At 45.2% G+C, this 12,308-nt stretch overlaps 1 protein-coding gene across 2 annotated transcripts in view; it reads right to left on the bottom strand.

Moving 5' to 3' along the window:
- The window catches only part of dclk2a (doublecortin-like kinase 2a), a 59,213-nt gene that overhangs the window by 20,018 nt on the left and 26,887 nt on the right, over nt 1–12,308 (bottom strand). Inside the window, exons 3-4 of one of the 2 annotated variants that reach the window (XM_056280065.1) lie at nt 3,374–3,476; nt 647–751 (exon numbers count right to left, since the gene is read on the bottom strand). In XM_056280065.1, the coding sequence (XP_056136040.1) occupies nt 647–751; nt 3,374–3,476 (208 nt within the window). Of the gene's footprint in view, nt 1–646; nt 752–3,346; nt 3,477–12,308 lie in introns of both variants that reach the window. The other variant, XM_056280064.1, reaches the window with a different exon arrangement.

The raw sequence follows: 12,308 nt of genomic DNA on the forward strand, positions 1-12,308 counted from the left end.
ATGGAGTCATCAAACACACCCGCAAAGACCAATAACACCATAGGTGTCAACAAGTTAAATAATAGCTTCAAAATCTCTGATGCTAAGAATTTTGTCATTTAGTTTTACAGGGCCTTTTTGAAAACAAGAATTTCCTGGTTCTTCCTATTATTCATCAAGATAAATTTCTAGGGTATGGGGCATCCAGGCAGTGTGGCGCTCTATTCCGTTGTCTACCAACACAGGGATTGCTGGTTTGAATCCCTGCGTTACCTCCAGCTTGGACAGGCGTCCCTACAGACATGATTAGCCGCGTCTGCGGGTCGGAAGCCGGATGTTGGTATGTATCCTGGTTGCTGCATTAGCGCCTCCTCTGGTCGGTCGGGGGCGCCTGTTCAGGGGGGGGAGGGGGAACCGGGGGGAATAGCGTGATCCTTCCATGTGCTATGTCCCCCTGGTGAAACTCCTCACCGTCAGGTGAAAAGAAGCAGCTGGCAACTCCACATGTATCGGAGGAGGCATGTGGTAGTCTGCAGCCCTCCCCGGCTCAGCGGGGGGGATGGAGCAGCGACCGGGATGGCTCGGAAGAGTGGGGTGATTGGCCGGATACAACTGGGGAGAAAAAGAGAGGGAGATAAATTTCTAGGGTGTAAGTTTTGTGTCATACCTGCACTGGGGGACTTGCAGCGTCGTTGAGGTCCAGGGCTCTTGTTACCTCCCACCCTGGTAGGAGTTGCAGATCGGCTGTACGATGTCTTCAGCACTCGGCATTCTGTGGAGGAAAAAAAAAGCAAACTATGGACCAACACCGCACACACCAACCTTCAATAAACTTTTTAACGCTGTAATCATGTTTGTAAGTAAAGTGGTTACAAAAGGCCAATTATCTAGCTTGTTTATATGCAGCTCTTGCACACTAAATATGGGTTATGCATTCATCATTTTAGTATGCATTATTCAGCCTTTGAAGAATTAAAACAAATTTTGCATTTGCCTTTTTCCTAATGAGCACACCATCTAAGTTGATATCATTTGTATACACCCAAAATCCATGAAAAATTCAAAAGCGTCAGTAGTTATGGTGTCGGTAGTTATGGTGTGCGCTGCTCATCTGACAGCAGAGCCGTTTTAGTGGAGGTACGCCGAGTTTGCTCAGCGAGAGCAGATGTTGCTGTAATGAGGTTTGCGGTAAAACTGTCAGGGTTCCTGGCATGCTTGTGTTAATGATGGTGTACTGTAATGACAACGGTATCATGAGAAATTAAAAAGGCATGTCTCAAATTAAATGTCTCTCATTTGCGACATATCACCAGATAGTTATTTTGTTGATTGATTATTAAGTAGCTCACTTCTGATGATCCATCTCCATGATGGCATACATATGATGTGAGAGCGAGCCAAATCCTTCCCTCTGAACATCCTCCGAAGTGTTCCTCAGAAGTTTTAAAGAAGACGGACACGGTTTACCACCAATCATGTGTCTGCAATCTGAGGACCCTTTTCTACAAAGGAGAAGCTCTTGAGCTCGAAAAAGAGCCAAAGTGGTTGCTTTCTAAAACTTGCCGTTTTGTTTACTACCATTTTGATAGCACGTTGTGACACTATTAAGTGTACGGACTGGGTGGGTTATTAGTATGACATTTCACCGACATATCTAAGAGTAATTTTTTTTCTTTATTGCAAAAATACGATCGTCAGGTGTGACCAGGTGGGCCACATAAAATCTCTGCTAGTCATTTCTGTATATTTAACTGTTATTTATTTGAATACTCTTTCATCCATCCATCCATTATCCAAACCACTTATCCTAATTAGGGTCGAGGGATGCTGGAGCCTATCCCAGTAGTCATTGTGCGGCAGGCGGGGAGACACCCTCGACAGGCCGCCAGTTCATCACAGGGCCGACACACATTCACGCCTAGGGACAATTTAGTATGGCTGATTCACCTGACCTACATGTCTTTGGACTGTGGGAGGAAACCGGAGCATCCGGAGGAAACCCACGTGGACATGGGGAGAACATGCAAACTCCACACAGGGGATGACCCCCCCAAGGTTGGACTACCCCGGGGTACGAACCCAGGACCTTCTTACTGTGAGGCGACCGTGCTAACCACAGCGCCACCGTGCTGCATGGGTATCTATACGACTGTTTCCCCATTGTCGGTTCCCTCTACCCGAATCACTCTTTCATGTACATGTCTATATGCTTTTGTGCAATGCTTATTAAGGAGTCCATGAGACTATGCATTCTAACTGGAATGGTTGTTCAATGAATGGCACGGACCCATACCATTAATACCGCGCATGGAGAAGTTTCTACACCTTTGAAAAAGAAACTACTCTGTTCTTGCCACTTTTCTCTCAGAGACCTAATTCCTAAAAGTGGAACGTAGGAGTAGAAGTGGGACAAAAGCTTCAAACAACCCCTGACTGCAGTCAGTACACACTCTCTCATTTGGATCGTTCAATGGTTAACACAAGTGAGCACTTGTTTAATATTCCCTGATCACTAGCCAAACTGACAAAATGAAAACACATCACACATTAGGAAAAGTTCAGAATGTTACTAAGATTAACCTCTTTTCCCCTCCCCATGAGGTTATCCAGCCTAGGCTAGAAATACCACACAGCTATGACAGCGGACCTGCTGGTTTAAGGAGGTCATATCCTGTCTGCATTTTTCTATCATCAGTCATCAATAGAGTTCCCGATTCATTTTCTACTGATTATGCACTTCTATTCATTCTATCTTTTTGTTTATCAATTTTTTTTTAAACAGAGATCAATGAGATACTTAACATTAGATATGGTGAGAGTTAGGGTTCGAACAACATAAACACACATGCTCACAAAAATGCACACCATCTGCATAACAACAAGGATGTTAATGGAAACTCCTTGAAAAGGAATGTCAATTACTGTACACAACACCGGAGCAACCACTTTCCTCACTTGAAGGCAGGATATGTGTGCTGAATGGAGTAGCACCAGGGATTTCCTGTATATGTTGGACCCCATGCAACCAAAAGACATCCAAGTGTTAAAGTTTAAGCACTGGATATGAAAATCATCCCTGTATGGGGACTGATCAATGAAAACGTAAACTGTAAGATTATGAAAATGTCAACTTTACATATAAAACACACACACAGACAACACACATACACACACTGCCATCCTGCCTTCAACTTCCGAAAGGAAAAAGGGTGTTCCGATCCCAACTGGGAGAGGAGAATAGAGAGGAAGGACACCCGGAGTAACAAACACACACACACACACACACACACACACACACACACACACACACACACACACACACACACACACAAGACAGATGTTAAGAGTTAGTCTTAGTCAAGCCTACCAGTCATAAAGGCTGTGGAAGCCTTACCACTGTGATCCAACACAAAGTCGTCCTGAGCGTAGCGGTACTTCTCAGGGCCGCACGCTATGAACACGTCATCCTCCCCAAAGAAATCCTGCAGACAGGTAACCTGTGAATGTACAGCAAGAGGGAGAGTTTAAGAAGAAGAGAAAGAAAAGAAGAGGAGCGCCAGTTACGATAAAATGTTTTCAACGTCAAAACTTAACATTTGACATCTTTCAACTTCAAACCACTTCTGATGTTTAAGATTAGAATGTTGTTTTATGTTAACCCATTGTAGAATATCAGGGGCCGTACCAGCCATAATTCATCCTGGCCCTCTCACATACATATATTTTCATTCTTACACCCACACATTTTTATTCTATTTATATATTTCAACTCTCACATTCAATATATTTTCACTCACACATTCATACATTTTCACTGTTATATATGTATGTGTTTGAGAGTGAAAATATGTGAAAGGAGAATGTATGTATATGAGAGGGCCAGAATGAATTATGGCTTGTACAGTCCCTCACAGTAGAAGGTGATAAATGACACAGTATCAGTACAGGTGATTTCCCTTTGGGTCACACTGGGTGGGAGCATCATTTGGATGGCTTAATTGTAGATATAATAACTCCATGCGCATCTGTCCAAACCACGATTTCTCAAATGACGCACTCGCAACTGACGGACAGTGGCGAGTGATCGAGTTTGTGTCACAATCAACTGCATTGCAGACTGGTTTTGCCCTGAAACACGGGAGTCTGTGTGCCTTTACAAATTTAATGTAATTGAAACAGAAAAAAATAATTATTCTGCTATACCCGCAAGCAAAAAAAAAAAAACCAGAGTCAGTCATTTTACTAAACATGTTTTAGCAGTGCACATGCGTCTGGTAATTCACGCTGGGAAATAATTGCCTCACCGCGTGCAAACGGCTCCCTGAAAGCAGGCCAATTAAAATCAGCCTGTGTGGCTGAGGTTAAGGCTGTGTCTGGGACAGGGTTGGCTATGTGAGGGTGAAGGAGAGAAGTGTGAGTATTTGTGCATGCATGTGTGTACGTGCATGCATGCGTGTGTGTGTGTGAGCGCACAACTCAGGAGTCAAAACATCCTGCTATTTATTCGTAATTACTGAAAAGTCAATGCGGAGTCATGTAAGAAAATAACTTTCCTTTCTTAAGCCAGCTTCAAATCTTTTTCTTAAATCAACCACCAGCTACCACTTGGGAGAGGGGGGGGGGCGCTCTCTTGAGCTACAGTGAAGTGCACACACCCACACTCTCTTTATCCCTTTGTTGTTGTTCTGGATCAGGAGGTGGACAACCGCTGAGGAAGGAGGGATATTAGAGCCCTTCATCATCCCAGCGCCATACAAACTTGTGTACGTGCATGCACGTGTGCGTGCACAACACCCACACACACCACAGAATGTGTAAGGGGAGTGAAAGAGAGGAGGGGGGGAGAGATGGCTGAAGACTGGTGGGCAGATGGAACCTCTAGGAGACAGGGAGCTGACACAAGGGGAGTGTGTGTGTGTGTTAGAGAGAGAGAGAGAGCGGGCGAGAGCGCGCGAGAGAGAGCGAGAGAGAGCGAGAGAGAGAGAGAGAGAGAGAGAGAGAGAGAGAGAGAGAGAGAGAGCAGAAGAACCAGGGATCCTAGGCATTAACACAGATGGAGAACGTGCAGCTACAGAGCCATCCCTAAGTGCTGTGTATCAGAGGATGGATGACGGGAAAGGAAATGAAAAAATAGAAGGGAGAAAGGAAAGAGTTGAAGGGTTGATGACCTAATGAGAGAAGAACTCAAATAGTGTGTTTACTAGCATGATGCTAAATACATAATAAACAAAGCCTAAGTGCATTTACCACAACTGATTCATTGGCGACAAGCTCAACAACAAGGGTAATTTAGGGCCTAAACATTTCTTCTCAACCTTTTAAAAGAGCTCTTCACCTAACTTGAGAACAAACACATGACAATATAATCCTCTGCACTCTTGCAGTGATATGAAATTCTCGCCCTTTATGTATATATGCAGAGGCGCATGCTTGCAAGCCGGGTCAGATTATGGAAGAAGATCTTACGGCATAGCTGGGATGGAGAGCATTCCTTAGCTAAGCTCAAGCTATGCAGCTTGAGCAGCCGATGGTCACACACTGTCCTGAGTTTAAGAAACCCTCCATCTTTTACAATAGGATATTCTGGATATTATGAAATATACTCCGTGGATTTCTGGTCTCGTGAAAGTGAGAATACCAAATTATATGAGTTGTACCACATCATCGATGTCCTTAACAAACTTAACAAGACATCTTGAGAAGCCCATCTGTAACCTTGCTCTGTATTAGCATCAGATTCAGTTTTACTTGGCCAAGTATGTGTAGTCCTACACATACAAGGAATTTGAATCCGGTTCCTCCATTGCTCTCCGTGTACTTACACAATAGACATACAGCTAAAACAAAGACAACAAGGTAAACATAAACATTTAACTATGTACAGACAGGGATGTATATAAAAAGTACATTATCCATCCATCCATCCATTATTCAAACCACTTATCCTGCTCTCAGGGTCGCGGGGATACTGGAGCCTATCCCAGCAGTCAATGGGCGGCAGGCGAGGAGACACCCTGGACAGGCCGCCAGACCATCACAGGGCCGACACATAAAAAGTATATTATGAAAAAGAAAAAGCAACAATGACTTTGCAAGAGGAAGACAATTGTGCAGAGTCATGATTCTTCTTTCACTTTCCATCATGATTCTAGTAAAGTTTGACTGACCAATGCTCTTTATGTCATTCTAAGAATGATGTAACTGGGTAAATAGATATCCTCTGCACAGCGCATACAGTACAGTTGCAATGGTAATACTATAAACTACAGTCCTAAAACGGTGCTGTAAAAAGCCCAGTATTTTTCCATCCATCACAATGGACCCTGTGTGTGTGCGTGTGTGTGTGTGTGTGTGTGTGTGTGTGTGTGTGTGTGTGTGTGTGTGTGTGTTAAGCTCTGCGGTCCTGAGTCTGAGGACGATGTGTGAAAGGAGTTCTGGGACTGCTGAGGTGAGCACTGTCCCCTGGCATCTGAAACACCGGCCAGCCATGATGACATCAGCAGACACAGGGCCGTGGTGACAGCTGCGGCAAGGGCCCTTCACCAAAAGCGATACAGCTTAACAGCCACAAAGCCGCGCCTCACATTTTCGGGGTCACACCTAACAAAAGGACTGCAAGTATTTTGACACGAATCACCTCAAAATGATTTGAATCCTTTTTGGAACTCGTGTCCACATAGAAGCAGAATCATTTGCGCTGTAGCCACGATAGCTATTGCCCCAGGATCCATTTGTCCCGTTGTCCCCTAGGAAATGCACACACTTTATGAGGTAAAAAGGACAGGAGTCCAGAGGATGTTACCGTTGACAGAAGGGCCCCTGACTTAAAGAGACTCGCATACAAAGAAATGTACACATGTACACACAGACACATACATATGCCAGCATACACACACACGGACACCTTTTCAGCTGGTCTGTTGGGGTACTAGGGAGAGGAAGAGATGGAACAAGGGAGGGAAAAGGAGGTATGGTGTTCAGATAATTCTATTTATTATTACATGGATATAATGAATACTCTATTCTGATTAGTCGATTAAAGCATTCTGTGGTCGATTTTTTCTGAACAGCGGACCATTGTCAAGTCTGTTGTTAAGCTGCAGTCTCGTTACCCTTCCTGTTCCATTCCAAATATAGGCACTTCATGAAGCCTCTGTAGACTAATGCTGGTGGGCTAAATGTACAGAGAGAAGTCCAGAATGTCCACCCAGCCATTATCCAAACCACTTATCCTGCTCTCAGGGTTGCGGGGATGCTGGAACCCATCCCAGCAGTCAATGGGCGGCAGTGGTGGATTGCTCCCTCCGGGTTGGGGATGAGTTGTTGCCTCAAGTGAGGGAATTCAAGTATCTCGAGGTCTTGTTCACGAGTGAGGGCAGGATGGAGCGGGAAACTGACAGGCGGATTGGTGCAGCATCAGCACTAATGCGGACGTTGTACCAGACCATTGTGGTGAAGAGGAAGCTGAGCCGGAAGGCAAAGCTCTCAATTTACCAGTCAATCTTCGTTCCAAACTTCACCTCTGGTGATGAGCTTTGGGTAGTGACCAAAAGGGTGAGATTGCGGATACAAGCGGCTGAAATTAGTTACCTCCGTAGGATGTCTGGGCTCAGCCTTAGAGATAGGGTGAGGAGCTCGGACATTCGGAGGGCGCTCGGAGTAGAGCTGCTGCTCCTTCACATCGAAAGGAGCCAGTTGAGGTGGTTCGGGCATCTGATTAGGATGCCTCCTGGGTGCCTTCCTTTGGAGGTTTACCGGGCACGGCCAACTGGGAGGAGACCCCGGGGTAAACCCAGAACTAGCTGGAGGGACTACATGTCCAATCTGGCCTGGGAATGTCTTGGGATCCCCCAGGAGGAGCTGGAGGGCGTTGCTTGGGAGAGGGATGTCCGGAGTGCCCTACTTAGCTTGCTGCCACCGAAACCCGACCCCGGAGAAGCGGCTCATGATGAATGAATTCTCCTGACCTGTATGTCTTTGGACTGTGGGAGGAAACGGGAGCACTCAGAGGAAACCCACGCAGAGACGAGAAGAACATGTAAACTCCACACATAGGACGACCCGGGATGACATGACCCCCCCCCCCCCCCCCCAAGGTTGGACTATCCCGGGGCTCGAACCCAGGACCTTCTTGCTGTGAGTCGACCGCGCTAACCACTGCATCACTGTGCCAGAGTCCAGAATATTGTGGGCAAAATCAAATGATTGTTTCCTGTCAATTTATTGACTTCCTTCATAAGGTAAAGCTGTGTGCTAAGCAGGATAAGAACAGAGGAAGTAGTGACCCTACTGACACTTCAAACATTTTAAAAATGCAGCCATTTAGAATATACAGGACAATGAGGATTTTTTTTAAAGCCCCTTCTTTATTCTTATGAAAGCTCGTGTAGTTTGTTGAGCAAGGGAATATCACTTGAACAATACAGTGAGAAAGAAACTAGATCAATTTATCAAATGAAGTTGATTTTAAAGCACCTAACATAAAAAAAGGATGAAGGCCACATGCAGACACTGAAATTAAGTTCTTCAAGAACATGAGCTGTGACAGGAAACACTTACAAAATGGGCTCTTTAAACATTGTTTGAGTATAAAAGAGAAAAAACTGATTATGTTCATACACTTTGCCCATGTGCTAACAAGTGGAAAACCTATGCAGCAGGTGGATGTAGACTTCAGACTCCTATCAGTACACAAAATTAAAGGAGGGATGTGCATGTCAGGCTGCATTGTCTCTCTCCCTCTTTTGCTCCCCGTCATCTACTGAGACAGCCAATGGCACGCTTATCTGCCGGGTGGTCATAACGGGGCTCGTCTCCACCAGTCGGTGCGGCGGCCTGTTTAGGAGGACTTGTAATTGTCCCGAGTGTTTGTCCTAAGGGTGCAAGGGAGCATAGTGGCTTCCTCCAACTAAAGTTTGCCCTTCAGGATGACAGTTTTCCCCCCTCTCAACTGAATGACATTCTCTTTCTCTCACTGGCTGTCTATGTCTGCCCGGTGGTGCTTGCTGTACTTTCTGCACCGTTAAGCCCGGCAACAGGGAAAATACGGGTCAAGGACTTTTTTTAAAAAGTGTCTGTGCATGCATCTGTGTGCATTCAAGTGTGTATACACTTCTCAAAAAATAAAATCACCATGGACCTTTCCTCATCAAGACAATGACCGCTCAGAAGAGCATTTTGGAATTTGAAATAAACTGCAGACAAAGTAAGAAAGGAGACACAACCAGGTCACTACGAAACATGAAAATATTCAGAACACTTTGACCAAGGTCCAATTACTCCTACACCATCCTTTCAACTATTTTTCACAGAACAATGAGTTTAAGCATAAAAATACGCTACTATTCTAATGACAGGATTAGACACCATAACCAAAAGGACAAGTTCTCTGGCCTCTGCTTGAGATTTTGATACGCAGGCATCAAAAAAGTTAATCAGCATCTCTCTCACCCAGAAATATATTGACTATATCAAGCAAGCAAGTGCACAGGAAGAACAGGAAGACATTTTTTAGGTCACAAACTACTTCTTATGTGATTCAGGGCTGTTCCCAAAATGGATGCTCCACACCAGCATGCCCTGATTAACGGCAGCACATTGACACGGTGTCAGAAAGTAAACTGCAGACAGACAAGAGAAGGCTCTTCGTCTGATGGCTGACAGGCCAATTTTTGTAATCATGGGGTAACCTCCATTCATCCTCCCCAAAACCCTTCACTGCCGTAACGTCACAACTCATTTAGCTCATAGTAATGAGATGGAAAGGGTTGGTTGGAGTCCTCTAGATGGGTGGAGACAGAAGGAGAGAGGAAAAGAGAGAGATCTTTACCTCTTGCCTGAGGCAAGGTCATACAAGTCCACAAGAGCTCTTGTACCTGCGCGAGAAAGAGTCCTTCGTAGTAAAACTGATTATGAATTCCTAACACGGAAGCTCATATTCAAATATTCAGTAAGTAATGGAGAAAAAAATGCTAATTTTTGAACAGTGAAAATGAATGATCAACATTTTTTCCCCCAGGAAATACAGATAACTACAACCGATCACGGAGCTGATTCTTGGGCTAACTAGAATGCCGATGGTAGAAAAGCCGGCTCACACAGATATACTAGACTTGACTACGGGTTAATTCCTTTGGATTAGAGCTGCAAATCTCGGCTTTATGTCTGCCCACTGAGACGAGGCATGGCACGAAAATAAGCTGAGGGAAATCTAAGCCCATTATTAGCTCACTACTTTGCATTAGTTGCATAGGTGATTAGCTACTAAATACCGAGTGCTTTTAAGACATTAAAGTACTCGATCTCCTGAACAGTCGCTTTTACATTTGCAGCACATGAAGAAGCTGGGCGAAAATAAACGTACTGACAGAGACACGCCAATAAATCTTCACATATTAATGTTCTAGCTGACATTACTTTTAAGTACGCATCTGCACATGACCAAAAACTGAAAAGGAAACGGTCTCTGGGGCATAAAAAAAAAATGCAGACCATGGCATCACACATAATTCACAAGGGACATTTCATAGACAGTAGGAAAAGTACATCTTTCACCTCAAGTCAAACAGGAATTCTGAATGTCAGTTGATGCTCTTGGTTTGCAAACCAATTTGAGTCTACTCCATGGCAGCCTTGTCTCACACCAGCCTGTGCCTGGTGGGCCTATCACTCTCTCTCACGCTCTCATTCTCTCTCTCTCTCGCTCTTTAGGAAAGAAGAGAAAAAAAGATGTCGTGTTCGTTGCATGCATGCAGTGTGAATGCAAAAATACACACACATACACTGCATGTACATGCTCTCAACATGAATGACACACACACACACACACACAAGTAGAAAAAAACTGGTTGGTAAACTTTGCTTCAAGTCTACTTAAACGTACTACCTCAGACTACTCATCCATCCATCCATCCATCCATTATCCAAGCCACTTATCCGAATTCGGGTCACGGGATGGCAGAGCCTATCCCAGCAATCATTGGGCAGCAGGTGGGTAGACACCCTGGACAGGCCGCCAGTCCATCACAGGGCCGGTCCATCACAGGGCCGGCACACACGCACGCACGCACGCACGCACGCACGCACGCACGCACACACACACACACACACACACACACACACACACACACACACACACACACACACACACACACACACGCACGCACACAAACACATTCACACCTCGGAACAATTTAGTACGGCCGATTCACCTGACCAACATGTCTTTAGACTGTGGGAGGAAACTGGAGCACCCGGAGGGAACCCACGCAGACACGGGGAGAACATGCAAACTCCACACAGAGGACAACCTGGGATGACCCCCAAGGTTGGACTACCCTGGGGTTCGAACCCAGGACCTTCTTACTGTGAGGGGACCGCGCTAACCACTGTGCCACCCCAAACTACTCATTTAGAAATTAATTAAAACTGCTCAGATCTCCCAACAGCACCCACCCCACAGGGTTTAAGCAGGATTTGCCCATTTCTCTCCCAAAGTTCCAAGGACAACAAATGAACCATTTTGCTTGATCCATTGGCTAAATTTATCAAATTAAACTGCACTTATTCAAGTAATGCTCTATTGTGAATTTCAACAAGCGCCCCCCCCCCCCAAAAAAATCTCAAGGCTTTGTCACTACAAAGACTGTTATCTATGTATGTGGCCTTTCATGTTGGTACTACGCTTAAAAAAAAAAAAGGTCCACTCAGATAAATATCAGCATGCTCTTCAGCCAAGAGTTGTGGTCCAGGGGGAGAGGAACACTTTCTAATGTGCAAATAAATCTCTTACGTCAGTAAACGATGATGTGTTACAAATGTCAGGGTTACTTAAATGTAAGGCCCATCTTTCCTCTTGCAGAATTAGACATCACATCAGACCCCCCATATTCGCTGAGGCAATCTCCGCTTGCTTGATTAAACTGAAGCAGACAATACTGCGTAGACAGGAATTTGAATGCCGTCTCACCGTATCACGACGTCAACTTTCCCGATGGGGCTGGAAAACGTCAACCCCTCAGCCCGAGTCCTGCTGAGACGAATGGATGAGGGCCAGGGCCAGACGAACAAAACAAAAACAAAGCGAGTAGCTGAGATCACACAATAGACCCCCCCCCTCCCCCGCCTATGGCCAGGCCTCCACACGTTTTGAACAGCTTCCAACCCCCGACACCCGCTCACTCTGCGCCCTGCTCGCTCTGTCCTCTTCCTACATTTTGTTTTACTGTTTTGATGTTGGTGCGTCATGTGAAAAAGCCTAACTAAAAACAACAAATAAGCAGGTTTCTTTTACAACTGAGGTTTTTGTATTGCACACGCAGTCTTGGGGA

Source organism: Lampris incognitus, chromosome 5 (genome assembly GCF_029633865.1).
Source record: "Lampris incognitus isolate fLamInc1 chromosome 5, fLamInc1.hap2, whole genome shotgun sequence".
NCBI classification, from domain to species: Eukaryota; Metazoa; Chordata; class Actinopteri; order Lampriformes; family Lampridae; genus Lampris; species Lampris incognitus.